The 17,144-nt window shown below is 42.0% G+C and overlaps 1 protein-coding gene across 6 annotated transcripts in view; it reads left to right on the top strand.

The window, feature by feature from the left end:
• Nucleotides 1–5,900: 5,900 nt before the first annotated feature.
• Nucleotides 5,901–17,144, top strand: part of KLHL3 (kelch like family member 3) — a 152,138-nt gene continuing 140,894 nt past the window's right edge. For 3 of the 6 annotated variants that reach the window (XM_016185784.2, XM_007517571.3, XM_060178475.1), the window contains exon 1: nucleotides 5,905–6,424. In XM_016185784.2, the coding sequence (XP_016041270.1) occupies nucleotides 6,369–6,424 (56 nt within the window). In that variant the 5' untranslated portion in view covers nucleotides 5,905–6,368. Of the gene's footprint in view, nucleotides 6,425–17,144 lie in introns of all 6 variants that reach the window. The other 3 variants (XM_016185783.2, XM_060178485.1, XM_060178479.1) reach the window with 3 other exon arrangements.

Genomic DNA, 17,144 nt, shown 5'->3' with positions numbered 1-17,144 from the left:
GGATTTTTATAATAACAGGTGTTTGGAAGCCTTGGATACCGGCCTATATATATATATATCTTTAGCGGTTTAAATGCCATTGTTTTCCATTCAATCAAACATATGAGGGTCTTCTTTCACACCCAGTTTAACTCCATCTCATGGGTGATACTGAATCAAGGGTTTTCTTTCTCTAAACATCTTTTGACTTCTGTGAAATGGAGGTTAAATAAGACTGGGGAGGTCATATCAGAGTGGTCTTGGAGGTGAGGCTGACTGATTCTTTGGAGTTGTGGTAAATCATTTAATTCGGAGAACTTAAGTTTCTATATATTTAAAACAGATAATAGTTCCTCTCACAAGACTGTTGTGAAGATTAAGTGAAAAGGGTAAAAATAAACTCTAGGTCTAGGCTAGAGTAAATAACTAAGGGGTGAAAGCTGTTGCTGCTATTCAGGACTTGATTTCTTGTGTCAGGAAATGATGGACGTGCAACAGTTTTTAAGTATAAAGCATGCAGCACAAGTGCCATGGAAAGAGCATGAGTTCTCCCACTTTCAGAGGTAGGGAAGTCTGAGGGAAGTCAGGTGTTGCTCTGAATAAGGACTGTACAATTCTAATGGTTAGAATTCTTTTTATTGCTCTAAAGTATGCACAAGAGTTACCTGCTGCCCAGGCCTGAATTTACAGGCTAGGAGTGGAGCCTGGCCCTACAGTGTGGACTTTTTCCTAGATTTATCTAAGTATAATTTACACAAAATAAAATTAGCTGGGGGTTGGGTGGTAGTGCAGAGGGTTAAGTGCACGTGGCGCAAAGCACAAGGACCTGTGTAAGGATCCGGGTTCGAGCCCTTGGCTCCCCACCAGCAGGGTAGTCGCTTCACAGGCGGTGAGGCAGGTCTGCAGGTGTCTTGTCTTTCTTTCCCCCTTTCTATCTTCCCCTCCTCTCTCGATTTCTCTCTGTCCTATCCAACAACGAACATCAACAACAATAACCACAACAAAGCTACAACAACTTGGGCAACAAAAGGGGGAAAAAATGGCCTCCAGGAGCAGTGGATTCATGGTGCAGGCACTGAGCCCCAGCAATAACCCTGGAGGTAAAATAAATAAATAAAATAAAATTATCCATTTTTTTTTTTTTTTAGCATTTACTTTGATAAAAGATAATAGTTTCAGACAGTCATCTGAGTATCACCATAGTCAAGATATGGGACATTTTTATAACTTAAAAGTTTCCTTGTACCTTTTGATTTCCTGATGCTTACAATTTTAACCAGTTATACAGATGATTAGGATGCTATATGTGGAGTTACTATACTGTGTTAAGGTACCTGTAATTGTGAAGAGCTGGAGTTCTAGAAATGGAAGGTAAAAGAATGAAAAGAAGCAACCTAAAAAGAAGGGATGATTGACCTATCCCCAGCTATGCTGTCCTCCTATTATTATTATTATTATTGATTTAATAATGATTGACAGGATTGTGGTATAAGAGAGGTACAATGCCTTACAATTCCCACTACCAGAATCCCATATTCCATCCCCTCCATGGGAAGGTTCCCTATTCTTTATTCCTCTGGGAGTATGAATCAAAGATCATTATGGTGTGCAGAAGATAGAAGGTCTGGTTCCTGTAATTACTTCTCTGCTGAACATGGTTGTTGTCAGGTTGATCCAAGCTCCCAGACTGTTTCTTTCTTTCCCGGATGGGATAGGACTCAGGGGAGGTAGGGTTCCAGGACACATTGGTTAGGTTGTCTGCCCAGGGAAGCCAGATTAGAGTCATGGTAGCATATGTAACTTGGTGGATGAAAATCATTAATATATAAAATAGAACAAATTGTTAATAATCAGAAACCTAAATGTAATAAATAGAGAGGTGGACCTAATGGTGTTCGTGTGGGAAGAAGCTAGGAAGTCTATTTTAGGGATATTCCAAGAGGGCCATGCCTTTACTATTTTTCTCCTGGGCCCTACAGTTAATATTCAGGTGGGCTAAAAGTATAGTCTGGGAAGATGGTATCAGAGTTGAGAACAGGGCTAGAAAGCTCCATCAGGGCAGAGGGTAACTCCCAAAGCTGCCCTGCCATCTTGAGGGAATGTAGATTGTAGAGAAGAAAACTTTCTAGACCTAACCCAGTTAAGAAAAAAAGAAGAAAAAGAGAAAAAACACTGGCATCATAGATAGTATCAGAGAAAAATCTATAGATAGTAGACTGCTGTTATGGTCTGTCTTCTCAGTCTGTCTGTCTCCCTCTCTATATATCTAAAATAAAATAAATGAGTAAAAGAAAAGAACCTTGGAAAAAAAAAATAATAGCCTGCTTCTTTTCCCAGTGTAGTTTCTTTCTAATCTATGTAGAGCTGAAGAATTCTAAATTAGTTGGTGTAGCTGAATGGGCAAATTACTTGGGGAAGGAGAGTTGGGTTCTCTAGGTACTATTGGTAAACGGTGAAAGAAGCCTAGGATATGGGAAGAGGGGAAGGGATAATATAATAGCTGGTCATTCCATGGACCACTTCCTTTAGGTAGACACCATCACTTGGGTTCCTTTAGCTTTCCTCTACTGTAAGAAGTTGACAGTAACTCTCCTGAATCTGAGTTCAGTTAGGACTATTAGTTTAGAATAAATAGGCTAAGGCTGTAGCCCAGAGAACAACTAGATAAAATGAGAAAAAAATGTGAAGTGTGGGTTAAGGAGACAGTTCAATGTTAAGGGAAAGGACTTAAATACCTGAGATCCCAGGGGCTTAGTCCTTAATATTGCCCCATAACAGAGCAAAGCAGTGCTCTGGTCTCATTCTCTCTCATAAAATAAATAAATAAATAAATAAATAAATCTAAAGAGTAACTCTGAAACTAGAAAATATTAGATTGGAAGTTTGTACTACAAGTCTAGAAACTGATTCTTGACTCAGCTTTGACATTACTTTTGCATTTCTGAATATTCTGTGCATCTCTTCTGGATAGAATAAGTGGTGAACAAACTGAGCAGGTGGTAGTAACTATGGTTTCAATATATAGACTGTATTGATATAGGTTAGTTTGTCAAAGGCATTTACAAAGGAAAGTTTATAAAAGTTTTACTGGCTATCAGTATTTGTATAATGAAATCTGAATATGCTTACTTCTTTTTTTAAAATTTTTTAAAAAATTTAATTTATTTATTTTCTCTTTTGTTGCCCTTATTGTCTTTTTTTATTGTTGTTGTAGTTATTGTTGTTGTTATTGATGCCATTGTTAGGACAGAGAGAAATGGAGAGAGGAGGGGAAGACAGAGAGGGGGAGAGAAAAACAGACACCTGCAGACCTGCTTCACCGCTTGTGAAGTGACTCCCCTGCAGGTGGGGAGCCGGGGGGCACAAACCAGTATCCTTAGGCCGGTCCTTGCGCTTTGCACCACATGCGCTTAACCCGCTACGCTACCGCCAACTCCCATATGCTTACTTCTTATGTATTTACTTTTCTGATTTGTTTTTTTACCCCTTCTCAGGCTTGATAGATGCGGTGCCCCCTCCTTCCTGTATGGTGAAGTCACAAATAAGTATATGAAGTTGTGAAAGAGAGACTCATTTTTACATCCCTTTTATGAATCACTCTGTTGTCTTCCTGGTGGGTGTCTGTACTCTGGCATGTATTCTGGGTTTTGGTTTCCTTATTTGTGATGTTAAGTTTCTCCTGACCCTTGTTAGTCACCTCAAGAGGAAATATCTGGAACAGAGGCTCAAGGCTGATTAGAGAAGGAAGGGACACATAGGAAGATAGGAGCAGGCTTGTTGTAAAGGAAGAAGTCACATAAGGCTGCAGAGCGTAAATAGAATCACCCAGACCTCTTATTTGAGAAAGATTGAGTTTGAGGAATGGCCTCATCTAAGAGTGCATGTAAGTGTCAGGGGAGCTAATCATTGAGAATAACATACAAACCAGGTTAATTCAGGAGGCTATATGAAGTTTAAATTACTCAGTTTCTATAACCTTGGTGTCCCACTTCCCCTCTGATGTTTTCAGGGCTTTGTAGTAGAGAAGAAATTGAATACATTAAACTGGTTCTAATTTAAAAACAGTGATTTTTTAGATTTACTTAAAATCTCTCATATTTTCATCATGTTACCCTACTGAAACCACCTATAAAACTATGCACAGTAAAAACAAATCTTTAAATAACTTTATAGATTCATTAAAATGAGATATTTAAAATATCTCTTTTGTTTTTTATTATTATGTGAATTAAGAGCTTGGGGGCCAGGTGAGGGTGCACATGGTTGAATGCACATGGTACAATGTGAAAGGACCCAGGTTCAAGCCTGTGGTGCCCACCTGCAGAGGGAAAGTTTTGTGAGTGGTGAAGCAGTGATGCAAGTGTTTCTCTGTTTCTCTTCCTCTCTATCTCTACCTTTCCTTTTGATTTTTGACTGCCTATCCAATAAATAAATAAATATAAAAAAGCTTGGACTGTAGAGATTATCTGGCCCTTTTCTTTTCTTCATTATTATTGTTATTTAATTGCTACCAGGGTTATTGCTGGGTCTCAATACCTACATGATGAATCTACTGCTCCCAGTATCCCCCTTCTCCCCCTGTCTTATATTTGATAGGACAGAGAGAAATTGAGAGGGGGAGGGGAGGCTGAGGGAGAGAGAGAGAGAGGAGAGAGAGGAGAGAGAGAGAGAGAGAGAAGGAGAATGAGAGAGAAAGAGAGACTGAGACCTGCAGCACTGTTCTACAGCTTGTGAAGCTTCCCCTGCAGGAGGGGACTGGGGGCTTGAATCTAGGTTCTTGCACATAGTCATATGTATGCTCTATCAGGTCGCCCCCTAACTTTTCTTATGGATGAAGGCTGAGGTCCAAGCTCATGAGACTTGTTGAAAGTCATTTGGATAGTGGAAATATAGAACCTAAAAAGTGTTATGTGTGACATGGAGGGTTTCCGGAATGGAGATACTCATGTATGATTTTTTTTTTTTTTTTTGCTTTCAGGAATATTGCTGGGACTTGGTGCCTGTACTACTGATCCACTGATCCTGGTGGCCATCTTAAAAAATTTTTTTTATTTCAATGTTGTTGTTGTATACTATAGAGAAAAATTGAGAAAGGAGGGGAAGACAGAGAGGGGGAAGAAAGACAACTGCAGACCTCCTTCATCACTTGTGAGGTGACCCCTCTGCAGGTGGTAGTGGTGGTGGTGGTGGCTAGAACCCGGGTCCTTGTGCCAGCCCTTGGGTTTCACACTATGTGTGTTTAGCTCGGTGCACTATCACCCGGCCCCCACCACCAAGAAACTTTTTGCATTTTTCCCCCTCTGTGTGGCTAATTGAACTACTAGATTGATTGCCCTAGTTCCCTTTACACTGTGACTAGAATACAAAGATTGGCCTCTTACCTTTCCCATGTTAATGAGTCCGTCTAAATTGAGGCTCAAACTGCAGATTATAGAGTAGGGGATCTTGGCTGGAGATAGTAGATCAGTGGAAGGCTTATTAATTGGAGTCACAATTTAAGTCAGATTTCAGGATGGCAGACTTTAGAAAGATATTTTAGGGCTGTCCTATGGAATATCTCATCTATCAGTATGATCTTGGGAAATACATGTTGTACTGGTATGGCTCTTCTGCAAGATACCTTGGCCTCTTGTAGTAAAATGCAGCTTGTTTCATTTTCATCTGTTTCTAATAGTTTCCTCTTCCTAATTTCTTTCTATGTTCTTCCCACTTTTATTACCTCTTCTCCCCATCTTATCTTCATCTCTCCAGACACTAAGAGCTTCTATAGATTTGGGAAGGAGGAAATGGAACATGGGCTGTGACCTACATGTTCATTTCCCAAGGTAGATAAACTCCACAGCAAGCCGCTGAGGGGCCTCCTCATTCCAGCAATCTGGCAGGGCTGACAGACACAGCCTATGGGGACAGGGGGAAGGTGGGGCCCAGAATTTCTTGGGCTAGTTGAGAACTGCCTGACCCTTTGCAATTTTGTCAAGAAGAGGCAAGAGCCCCTGGACATGGGCTAGTTGCTTAGGCTGGGTATGTCTGGGCAGATGAGGGGGCAACCGGAAAGGTGGCACTGCAGTTGGATCTCTGGAGCTGAAGCTGCTGCCGCTGCCGTTCCTAGGAGACGCCAAGCAGCAAGCCCGCGGGGGAGGGGGAGCAAGTGGGTTGCTGCTTTTAGCTGCTGAAAGGGCTGCAGGGAGCTCTGGGTAAGACATTTTCTGCCTCCGCTGCTTCTGCTTCTGTTTCTGCGGTAGAAGCTGCCACTAGTAAGTCAAAGGAAGGAGGACTGAGAGGGAGGAGGCTTCATTTGCAGCCATGCTGAATCACTGCTGTTGATCAGAACTCCAGCTAGTTGGCTGGGAGAACTGAGAGCAGAAAAGGGAGCTAGGATCCCGGGGTGCATGCACAGTTCAACGGTTGCCATCCGGGCCGGGCCTCGCACAATGGAGGGTGAAAGGTATGTATGTGTAAGTGTGTGTTGTGCGTGTGGGAGTGTGTTTAAATGAACGTGTGCTTGCGGGGATTGTGTTTACATTGGTTAGGCAGGGTCTGAAGACCTGAGGGATGATGGATCCCAGCAGGCAGCAGTCAGAGTAGGGAAACCCCCTTCTCCAGTGATCTGGCTTCCGCAAAGTCAGATCTCTGTTTGCTGGGCAGTGGAGCACCCAGATAGAAGGGACTTCCTGGCTGGTGTTTGGGAATTCTTTCAGCCTGGACTGAATCTGGATTACCGATTTTAGGCTGTTTCCAGGAGGCGTTTCCCTTTCTTGGATAGTTTCCCGGGTGTTTTTTTCTTCTTCTTCTTCTCATTAGTGGGGGCTTTTTGATGTCACAGTTGGGCTGGCCTGGCATAGAGCACTTGCACGTTCACACTGAAGTGTTTAGATGTTTAGCAAGCATGCTATAATGATGTCTTTACTGAAAGTGTGTGCGTGCACCCACAATTGTGTGTCTTATTACCATTACATTCACGTAAGACTGAGAAACTGAGAGATGACACTTGCTCTGAACTGATTCTTATTTGTACTGAGATGGTTTCTGAATGATACTGAAAGAGGTGTACTTGCTCCTTCCACCAAGACTTTTATACAAAATAGAGATCAACAGAAGGGATTTTAAGTACTTTTGTTGAGCTGGATCTCACAAGGGCTTATTTCTTGGTGGGCAAATGCAAATCAATATTTTAAATGATCTGATTCTTTCAGCGAAGTTGCTTAATGCACCTTAGAGGTGGGTTATTCTTCTGTCTGTGATAAAACATCTCATACTGTGCTGGCCTCTTTATTCTTGAGGTCTATGGCTGGTAGAGAACAAGGCTTGCTTGGGAGGGGGCTGGCCATGGCAATGTACCACTGAGCTGTTGCTCTGATGAAGGTGATAATCTATTTATTGGTTAAACAGTAAGAGGCCCAACTAAATCAACACTGGGGAGAACCTCAAAAGGAGTCTGGCAGTAGGTAGTGTAGCAGGTTAAGCACACGTGGTGGAAAGCGCAGGGACCAGGTGTAAGGATCCAGGTTCAAGCCCCGCTCCCCACCTGCAGGGGTCTTGTTTCACAGGCGGTGAAGCAGGTCTGCTGGTGTCTATCTTTCTCTCCCCTTCTCTGTCTTCCCCTCCTTTCTCAATTTCTCTCTGTCCTATCCAATAATAACTACAACAATAAAACAAGGGCAACAAAAGGGAATAAATAAAATATTTTTAAAAAATACTTTCCTGTGCATGGATTGTTATTCTGTGATACGGTGATGCCATTAAACCTCTCTAGACTTTATTATAACTGGTATGATTGTTAGGTGTCCTCTAGGACACCTAACCTAGGGATACTTTTCTTGTTATGTCTCTCACAGAGTCTGGGACTTTTTAGACTGAGTGTGCTACACTGATGCAGGTTCTTCCTTGGCACTCTCTGTAATGGGATCTTAGTGAGGTACTTACTTCCTGTAGGCTATTGGGTAACAGACTATCTGAATTCCTGTCTCTCAGATTTTGGGCAGAGATTGGTGGTCTCCTTAACCTTCTTCTATTAGTCTGATAGCTGACTGAAGGGCTGAAGTGATTTGAAGGTTAAGAGGCTTGAACCAGGCCTAAATTTGTTTAATTTCTGTGTGGCATTTGGGTCTGAATAGTCTTTGTGAAACTAGCATCAGCTGATCAAAGTATTGCTTGCCAAGCATTTTTGGACACATAATGTATTTTACCTAGGATGATATTAAGAAATGTAATAAGGCCTTGCCCCCCAAGGAACCCTTTGTTCCTCAACACTTTAGTGCAATAGCTGATGTCCAGGGCTTTAGAGCACCTGTTTTGGCTTTTCCTCTACTAGAGTTAGAGTAGGTAGGACATTCAAAGTGAGTAGTGTTCAGTACTTACCAGGTCATCCAGCTTATAACCTTTTGTTCCCATTCCAAGTTCAGTTTGTCATGCCAGGCACTCAAGTTTTCTGAAATCTGACCCCCATAGCCCTTCCCACTGCTTACCATTGTCCCACCATGCGATCTGCTAGTCTCCTTTGTGGTCATCCATTTTGTATTCTAGTCTCTTCAGTCCAAGATTCTTAGTTCTAGAGATTCTTTTGTTTGGAATTCCTTTTCCTCTTTTCAAAAGTTACTCATCTGTTAAGGCTAATTTGGAGCTTCACTTAGTTTTGCTAACTTCAAGTTTCCTAGCCTTAATCCATGTCCTAAGACCTCTAGTGTATATTTCATTATTGGATATTGAATAATAGGCCCACTCACCAGATCTTTCTGTTCATTTGTTTCATATATTTCACAAATTCCCAGACTTGGAGACAGTTCCTCAAGGAAAAGGATCGTGCTTTGTACCTGTGAATACTCCTCATTGAATACTGTGTGACTGCACACATAGTGGGTTCTAGGCATCAGCTGATCAACTAACTGATAATTTTTGTGGAACGATCTGATAACTACAAAGAAAGTTGTCCAGAGAGGAGGTTGAAGCCTCTGATCAATAGCTTCATCCTTGTATAGCAACCTTATTATCATATCATGGGTAATTGACTCCATGGAATTCTTTGAGGTAGGGGGAAGAGAGAGGGCAGTGATCTTGTTTTATAAGTACTCTGGGAAACCCAGGGCCAGAGAAGCCACATCACTGGCCTGAAATCACATGTCAATCTTCTAGAGACTGGAAGGATCCTGAATCTAGTGCTTATTCCACAACTAACCTGCTGAAGCTTAGTTGGGACTGTTTATAAGCATCATCATTATTTTTTTAAACTGAGAAATTTCTAATAACAGTCTTCTTTCTTTGCCGTGAGGGGATGAAAAGAACTTCTACTTTGAAAGGGTATTACTTGAAATTATAGATTTGGAATAACAGAGCTTGCAGTGACTCTACTTCATAAACTATGTGGCCTTGAATGTGTTACTTTCTTTTCAGAATCAAGTTTTCATTTTGTACAAAGGGAATACATATACCTCATAGAGCTGCTGTGAGGACTGAATGAGGCAATATGAATAAAGCATCTAGTAAAGTCTTTCAGAGGCAGAGGAAGACGTCAGTGAATGATAGTTGTTTTTATCATTGGTGTTTGGCTAGTACCCTGTTTGCTGTGACTTATGCAGGGATATGATCAAGCTTATTTTATGACTTCCCTATTTTTTCATTCAGAGATTATATGGGATTATTATTCTGAGAAAATTAGAGAGATTATTAGGCCGTCCTTTTCATTCTTCCTAAAATCTCTTTTTAGATAACATACCACATAAGGTTAAGTATTTTCTCTTCTGGGTTTCACTAAGACCTAACCTACTCTAATCCTCCTTTTTATAGGTTCTCTGGGGCACCCAGATACCGTAGTGATTTGGATTCATGAGCTGCATACACTTTTATTTGGATAGAAATCTTAAGGTTTTTTTTTTTTGTGTGTGTGTGTATTTCCTAAATCTGCCTTCTCTTTACAAGATATTCTGGTACTAAATTTCCTATTTTCATCTGTGATGTGATCAGTCAAAGAAAGATGACTTTGTCTTCTTTTACAAAGGGATAGGGTCACTGGCTCTCAGTGATAAATTGTGTGCTACTGTGCATGTGCACAGAGCAGATAGAGACATTGAAAATAGCAGTCACCCTTGCTAATGGGATTTTTTTTACAGTTCTTCAAATCAGCTTTGTGGGTGGATTAAAATAAATAAATAAATAAATATCCATATCACACGAGGTACCTAGAATAGTCAGATTCAGAGAGGTGAAAAGTAGACTTGTGGTTGCCAGAGAGTGGAATAAGGAGGGAATGGGAATGTTTAATGACCATAGCATTTTAGTTTGGAAGAAAAAAAAGTTCTGCTGATACATGGTGCTGATGGTAGCACATCCACAATGACATGAACTAAACTATTCACTTAAAATTGTAAAAAGAAAAAAGAAGTTAGAGTGTGACTCAGGAAGTGACTTAGGGGCTAGAGTGCTGTACTTGAAAGTGCAGGGTCCTGAGATCCACCCCGAGCACTACATATACAAGAGTGATGCTTTGCTTACCATCTAAGAAATCAGGACTATAAAAAGCCATGAGAGAGAGAGAGAGAGAGAGAGAGAGAGAGAGCTAATATGGTTCCACTCACATTGGACTCAGAGGGAAAAATACTGAGAGATACTCAGCTCAGACTCATGGTACTAGAGATTGACCCTGGGACCTTAGAACCTCAGGCAGTAAAGTCTTTCTGCATAATTACTAGGGTGTCTCCCCAGTCCATAGAACTGACAGGTTTTTAGTTAACATACAATACAGTGCTTAGTCTGATAGCAGTGGGGTGGGGGGAGGGAAGATTGACAAGTGGTGAAATAGTGTAGTATGTGTCTCTCTTAATTTGGGGCTGCTAGAACCTCAGACCTCTTGCTGCTCTGAGAGTTGGCCAGGGGTTGAGAGATATCTGAGCATTTCTGGGTCCTGATCTGGGGTTGGGGAGTCCTGACTTGGGGTTCACTGTAATGAAGCTGAAAGATTGGGTTGTTTTTACCTCTCAGTCTCCTGTGATGATAAAACTCTAAGTCTTATTCAACTGATTTGATTTCCAACAAGGAAATTAGAATTCCAGTGTCTGGAAAGGCTACTGTTGGTTTCAGTGGAGCCTGTTCCAGTCACTATTGTAATGCCTCTGTGTGTATTGTTCCATCAAATCTGTGTTGGGCATTCAGTTCAGGTTCCACTTGTTACCCTTGTTTCTAGGAGACACTCACTGTGTGTAACTGATAGATTAACTCAAAGGTTGGAACAGTAAAAAAAGAGTGATGCTTTGGCTCTTTCTCATACATAAATCTTATTTTATTTTATTTTTTTTTAGCAGAGCAAAGCTCAGCTCTGGATTCTGATGGTGCTGGGGACTGAACATGGGACTTCAGAGCCTCAGGCATGAAGTCTTTGGTATAATCATTATGTTATCTCCCCTGCCTCATAAATTTTCAAAAAATAAAAAAAAATTACTAGTGTGGTAGGGTTGGGAGATAACTCACCTGGCAGAATGCACACTTTGCCATATATGGGGACTCAGATTTGAGCCTGACAGCAAGTGGGAACACTTAGTCCAGCTGAAGCTTCATGGATGGCAAAGCAGTATTGTTACATCTTTCCTGCTCTCTTCCTCCTTCTGTGTTTATTTCCCCCTCTCTGTGTATATCTGAAATTTAAAGGAAAACAAACAAACAAACAAACAAACAAAAACACATCAGGAGTAGTGGATTGTGAAGGTGCAAAACTCTGGTGACCAAAACAAAGAATAAAAAAAAGTTAGAATTGTAAATTTCATATTATTATGGCGTTTTCCCCCTCCATCAGAAGCATATGTATACACCTGCTTGAAAAGGCTACCAGGTGCATAGCATTATGCCACAGATATGCCAGCAGCACACACAGGGAGAAGGGCTGGCAGTTCCTTACCAAAGAGTGCCTGCCCTTACACTCTGGGGAGCTTCAGAGCCAGAAGGAACTGAATTTTTCCCCAACTTTCCCCCAACTTTTTCCCCTTGTCTAAAAAATGTCTCACCCCCCAGAGATGTCATGATTTACAGAACTGTTGTTCTATAAATGCTGAGTTTTGCAATGACAGCTGAAATTCTGGAAAGCTCTTGGCCAGATCAACTATTAAACATTCTGGCCTTTTCTTTCTTTGCTAGGTATGTTGTTGAGTTCTCTCTTGCTCCTTATTGTCATGTGTAGAAAATTTTTTAGAAGTTTTTTTCTTTTCTTTTTTTCTTTCTTTCTTTCTTTCTTTCTTTCTTTCTTTCTTTCTTTCTTTTTTTGGTATTGTTGCTACCTGAAGCAAATGTGTATTTCAGTGATAACTGAAACCAAGCTTCCCATTTTTGAAGAGCTTTTTGGTGAAGTAAGCTTTTCAATCATAGAAACAATGAACAATGAAGTCAGTGAAAGAAGGATATTGATTTCCTCACACCCAAATTTGGGTTTTTAGGATTTTGCTCATTAGGTTTTAGATTATTAACATAAATCTGTACAATAACACTTTGGGCCAATTTTTAAAAACAAGTGATTTATTTGATAAAATTTGCAGTAATTACAACTGACATAAATTTATTGTAATTTCTAGATAAATCCTAAAAAATGATTAAATGGAAGGATATTACTATACCATGTAGAAAGTTGCATGAACATGCTTTGTTCTTAGGTTTTTAAAATTAATTTTATTACTATTATTATTATTTTAATGTATTTATTCATAAAATGGAAGCAGTGACAAGACCATAGGATAGTAGGGGTACAGTTCTCACCACCAGAGCTCTGTATCTCATCCCCTCCCCTGATAGCTTTCCTATTCCTTAACCCCTTGGGAATATGGACCCAGGGTCACTATGGGGTGCAGAAAGTGGAAGGTCTGGCTTCTGTAATTGCTTCTCTGCTGAATATGAGCGTTGACAGGCCAATCCATACTCCCAGCTTGCCTCTCTCTTTCCCTAGTGGGGCAGGGCTCTGGAGCTCCAGGACACATTGGTGGGGTTGTCTGTCCAGGGAAGTCCAGTTGGCATCACGGTAGCATCTGGAACCTGGTAGCTGAAAAAGAGTAACATATAAAGCCAAACAAATTGTTGATTATTCATGAACCTAAAGGCTGGAATATTGCAGATCATGACTTGGGTGTCTCCGTTTTGGAAATAATGAGTAGTTCTATTATAGGTATATTCCAAAGGGCCTGTGACTTTATTAGTTTTTTGCCTGAGCCTGACATCTGATATACAGATGGACCCAGGTTTTTGGTTGGGGAGATGATGTCATGGCTGGAAAAAGGACTAGAAAGCTGGATGAGGGAAGAGTAGCTCCAAATATGGGAAAAGTGTATAAATATTGTTGACTGTAAACCCCATTGATTTGATCTGGGGCTCATATTTAGCATAGGAGCCTATGTAACCTCTACATCACTGTAGGTTCGAACTTGCATTCTGTGGTCATCAGTAGGAACATTCTAAGTTGCACCAATTTCAGGACCCATCTTCCTCAGGTGGTAGATAGAATATGTTATCTAACCCCCCTCTGGTGGATGAAACATTCTCTACCATTGTTGATCCACATTGAGGGCAAGGTCCTATGGGGGCCCCCAAAAGGGTCCATTATGTTTTTCCTGATGGAGATGACCAGTGATAATGGAGAGAGGGATCTATTTGGGGTCTAGGCTCGTCGTGTTTGTGTGGGAATCTCAGGACTCCCTGACTAGGGCCCCAGATAGTTTTTTCCCCTATAAAGTCAGTGAGTATCATCTTAGGCAAGTATAGTATTTAATAATTTATAGGGGTGCTAGAGATGTGCTAACTATACGCCTTGTCTTGATGCTGAATGCGAGCAACTACTAAAGCAGCATGATGAGTCGGGCGACCCAGATGTGGCTGACCATCTCATTGCCTCCCTGGATGCAGCACGCCAAGCCTGCTGGCAACAACTCACGGAAAGTCTGAACTTCACCCACTCAAGTAGGAAGGCCTGGAAGCTTCTTCACAGACTGGGTGGCGGTAGCCAACCCCCTCCCGTCTCCCATCCTCCCGTATCTCCAAACTCAGTGGCCAGTCACCTAACTCAAGTTGGACGTGCTAAGATCGACCCAGTCTGGAAAAGAGAAATTTCCCATGAGTGGTCATCCCACTTCCGGTTATCTTGTCCATCTCCAAAACTCTCTCCCTTTACACTGTCTGAACTGGAAGACGCTTTGAAGAGGGTTAAACTGGGAACAGCTGCTGGCTATGAGAACATCACCCCAGAACTCATTCTTAACCTGGGCCCCGCGGCAAAGAAGTGGCTCGCTTCATTCCTGTCCCACATCTTGGAATCTGAGTCTATGCCCAAAGTTTGGTGTCGTGCGAAGATTATAGCGGTTTTGAAACCAAAGAAAGACCCAACACTGGCCGCCAGCTATAGACCAATTTCTCTCCTCTCTGTGTGTTACAAACTCCTTGAGAGGCTGCTTCTGTCATGTATTTCTCATCTTACAGAGAAATTCCTATCACCCGCCCAGGCTGGTTTCCGCCCAGGAAGATCTACCTGCGAACAAGCCCTGGCCCTCTCAACTTACATTGAAAATGGATTCCAGAAGAATTTAAAGACGGGTGCTGTCTTTGTTGATCTCACAGCAGCCTATGACACGGTCTGGCAACGTGGTCTCCTAGTCAAGATCTCAAGATGCCTGCCTCCATGGGTGGCCAACACTATATCGTTTCTTCTCCAAAACAGAAGATTCCGGGTGCATCTGGGTGACAAGCCTAGCAGATGGAGACTTGTCTCAAGTGGCCTCCCCCAGGGCTCTGTTCTGGCTCCTACGCTATTCAATATTTACATCAATGAACTCCCAGAAACTTCTTCAAGGAAGTTCATCTACGCCGATGACATCTGTTGTGCAACTCAGGCATCAAAGTTCGACACCCTCGAGGAAACACTCACGAAAGACATGTTTCTGATATCTGATTACTGTAAAAAATGGCGACTAATCCCTAGCACTGCAAAAACGGTATCATCTGTTTTCCGTCTACACCATGCCTCGGCCTCGCGTGAGCTTAATGTGCAGCTTGGCGATACGAGAATCCGGCATGAAGCCCAGCCAGTCTATCTTGGCGTTACTCTCGATCGCACTCTGTCATTTCACAAACATCTCATAAAAACTGCAGCAAAGGTGGGCGCGAGGAATAACATCATTGCAAGACTGGCCAGCTCCTCATGGGGCGCGAGCGCTTCCACACTACGATCATCATCTCTGGCATTATGCTATTCCACTGCAGAATACTGTGCCCCAGTATGGTTCCGTAGCCCCCATGTCCACTTGGTCGATTCCAAATTATATTCCTCCATGAGGATAATTTCTGGAACCATCCGTTCCACCCCGGTTCCATGGCTGCCAGTTCTTAGCAACATCGCCCCACCAGATATTCGTCGGGATGCGGCATCATCTAAGTTCATTTCCCATGTCTACGCTCGACCGGACCTGCCAATATACGCGGATATCTTCGCCCACCCTGTCCAACGCTTGACGTCTCGTCACCCAATCTGGTCCCCTACGCCTACACTGAACTTCTCTGTTCCAGTCTCTTGGAAACAGAGCTGGCAGTCAGCTGAGGTAAAGAACAAACACCTCATCACAGACCCCTGCAAGCGTCAACCTGGCTTTGACCTAGCACGTTATGATTGGGCCCTCCTCAATCGCTATCGAACAGGCCATGGCCGGTGCGCCGCTATGTTCCATCGCTGGGGAGGCAGAGACGACCCGAACTGCCCCTGCGGCTACAGACAGACTATGACCCACATAGTCAACGACTGCCACCTCTCCAGATTCAAAGGAGGTCTCGAAACTTTACAGTATCAGGCTCAACCTGATGCTGTTGACTGGCTACGGAAGAAGGGCAAACGCTAGAAGAAGAAAAGAAGGGGTTTTCAAACTCTCATACCAACTTTTCTAAAATTTCTTTTTAACACATGGGCATTTATTGCATTTTTGAAAAAATTGTGACATAATTTTCCTTTTTTTTTGTCTTTTGCCTCCATGGTTATCGCTGGGGCTCCAAGGTTATCGCTGGGCCTCAGTGCCTGCACTATGAATCCACTGCTCCTGGAGGCTATTTTCCCCATTTTGTTGCCCTTGTTGTTATTATTACTGTTATTATTTCTGTCATCATCATTGTTAGATAGGACAGAAAGAAATGGAGAGAGGAGAAGAAGACAGAGAAGGGGAGAGAAAGACAGACACCTGCAGACCTGCTTCACCGCTTATAAAGTGACCCCCCTGCAGGTGGGGAGCCAGGGCTTGAACCGGATCCTTATGCCAGTCCTTGTGCTTTGCACCATGTGTACTTATCCCACTGTGTCACTACCAGGCAATTTTTCTATTTTTTTATATGCAAAAAAGGTGTCATGACCTTTCGGACAGCCCAATATTATAGCTATTATCTAATACACAAATGGAAAAGCTGAGCTCTCCTGTTCAGTCCAAATATAAGACTGGATTCCAAACTGCCTTCCTCTTTTCCTTTTTTTTTTTTCCTAATGCTATCTGTCTGAATTTAAGTGCTTCATTTTTTACATTTTACATTTTCACATAGTTTATTTAAGAGATTTTTCCACTATAGGCCTTTAGGAAAGTGGTCTGTGAAATGGGCTCTTAGGAATGCAATTATGATCATACCTATTCCTGAGCTTCATAATTAAGGGGTATATTGATAGAGATTGCTGAAGCCACTGAACAGCTTTGAGGAATCATAATGGACTTGTGTGAAAAGTACAAGTTCTGTACAGTTAATAATACTGACTTCAATAATAATACGATTTCCTACAATCTGGAGAGTAGTAGTATTATTTCACAGGCCCCAGAAGATTCAGTCATTTTTTTGTTTGACTTAGTTTGACCATACAGTGGGTGGAAACTCAGAGAATAGGACAGAAGGATTTAGCTCCTCCTGACTTGATGGTATGTGGACATGATCCTAAAGTCAGTGGACATGGCTGCCGAGAGTATAAGCCATAGAGTCAGATTGATTTGGGTTATTGTTAGTTATTCACTCAGTAATACTGTGTGACTTATTTATTTATTTATTTATTTACTTATGAGAAAGATAGGAGGAGAGAGAACCAGACATCATTCTGGCACATGTGCTGCCGGGGATCGAACTCAGGACCTCATGCTTGAGAGTCCAAAGCTTTACCACTGCACCACCTCCCAGACCACACTGTGTGACTT

This window comes from Erinaceus europaeus, chromosome 2 (genome assembly GCF_950295315.1).
Source record: "Erinaceus europaeus chromosome 2, mEriEur2.1, whole genome shotgun sequence".
In the NCBI taxonomy this organism is placed as follows: domain Eukaryota; kingdom Metazoa; phylum Chordata; class Mammalia; order Eulipotyphla; family Erinaceidae; genus Erinaceus; species Erinaceus europaeus.
This window is presented reverse-complemented; position numbering and strand designations above follow the sequence as displayed.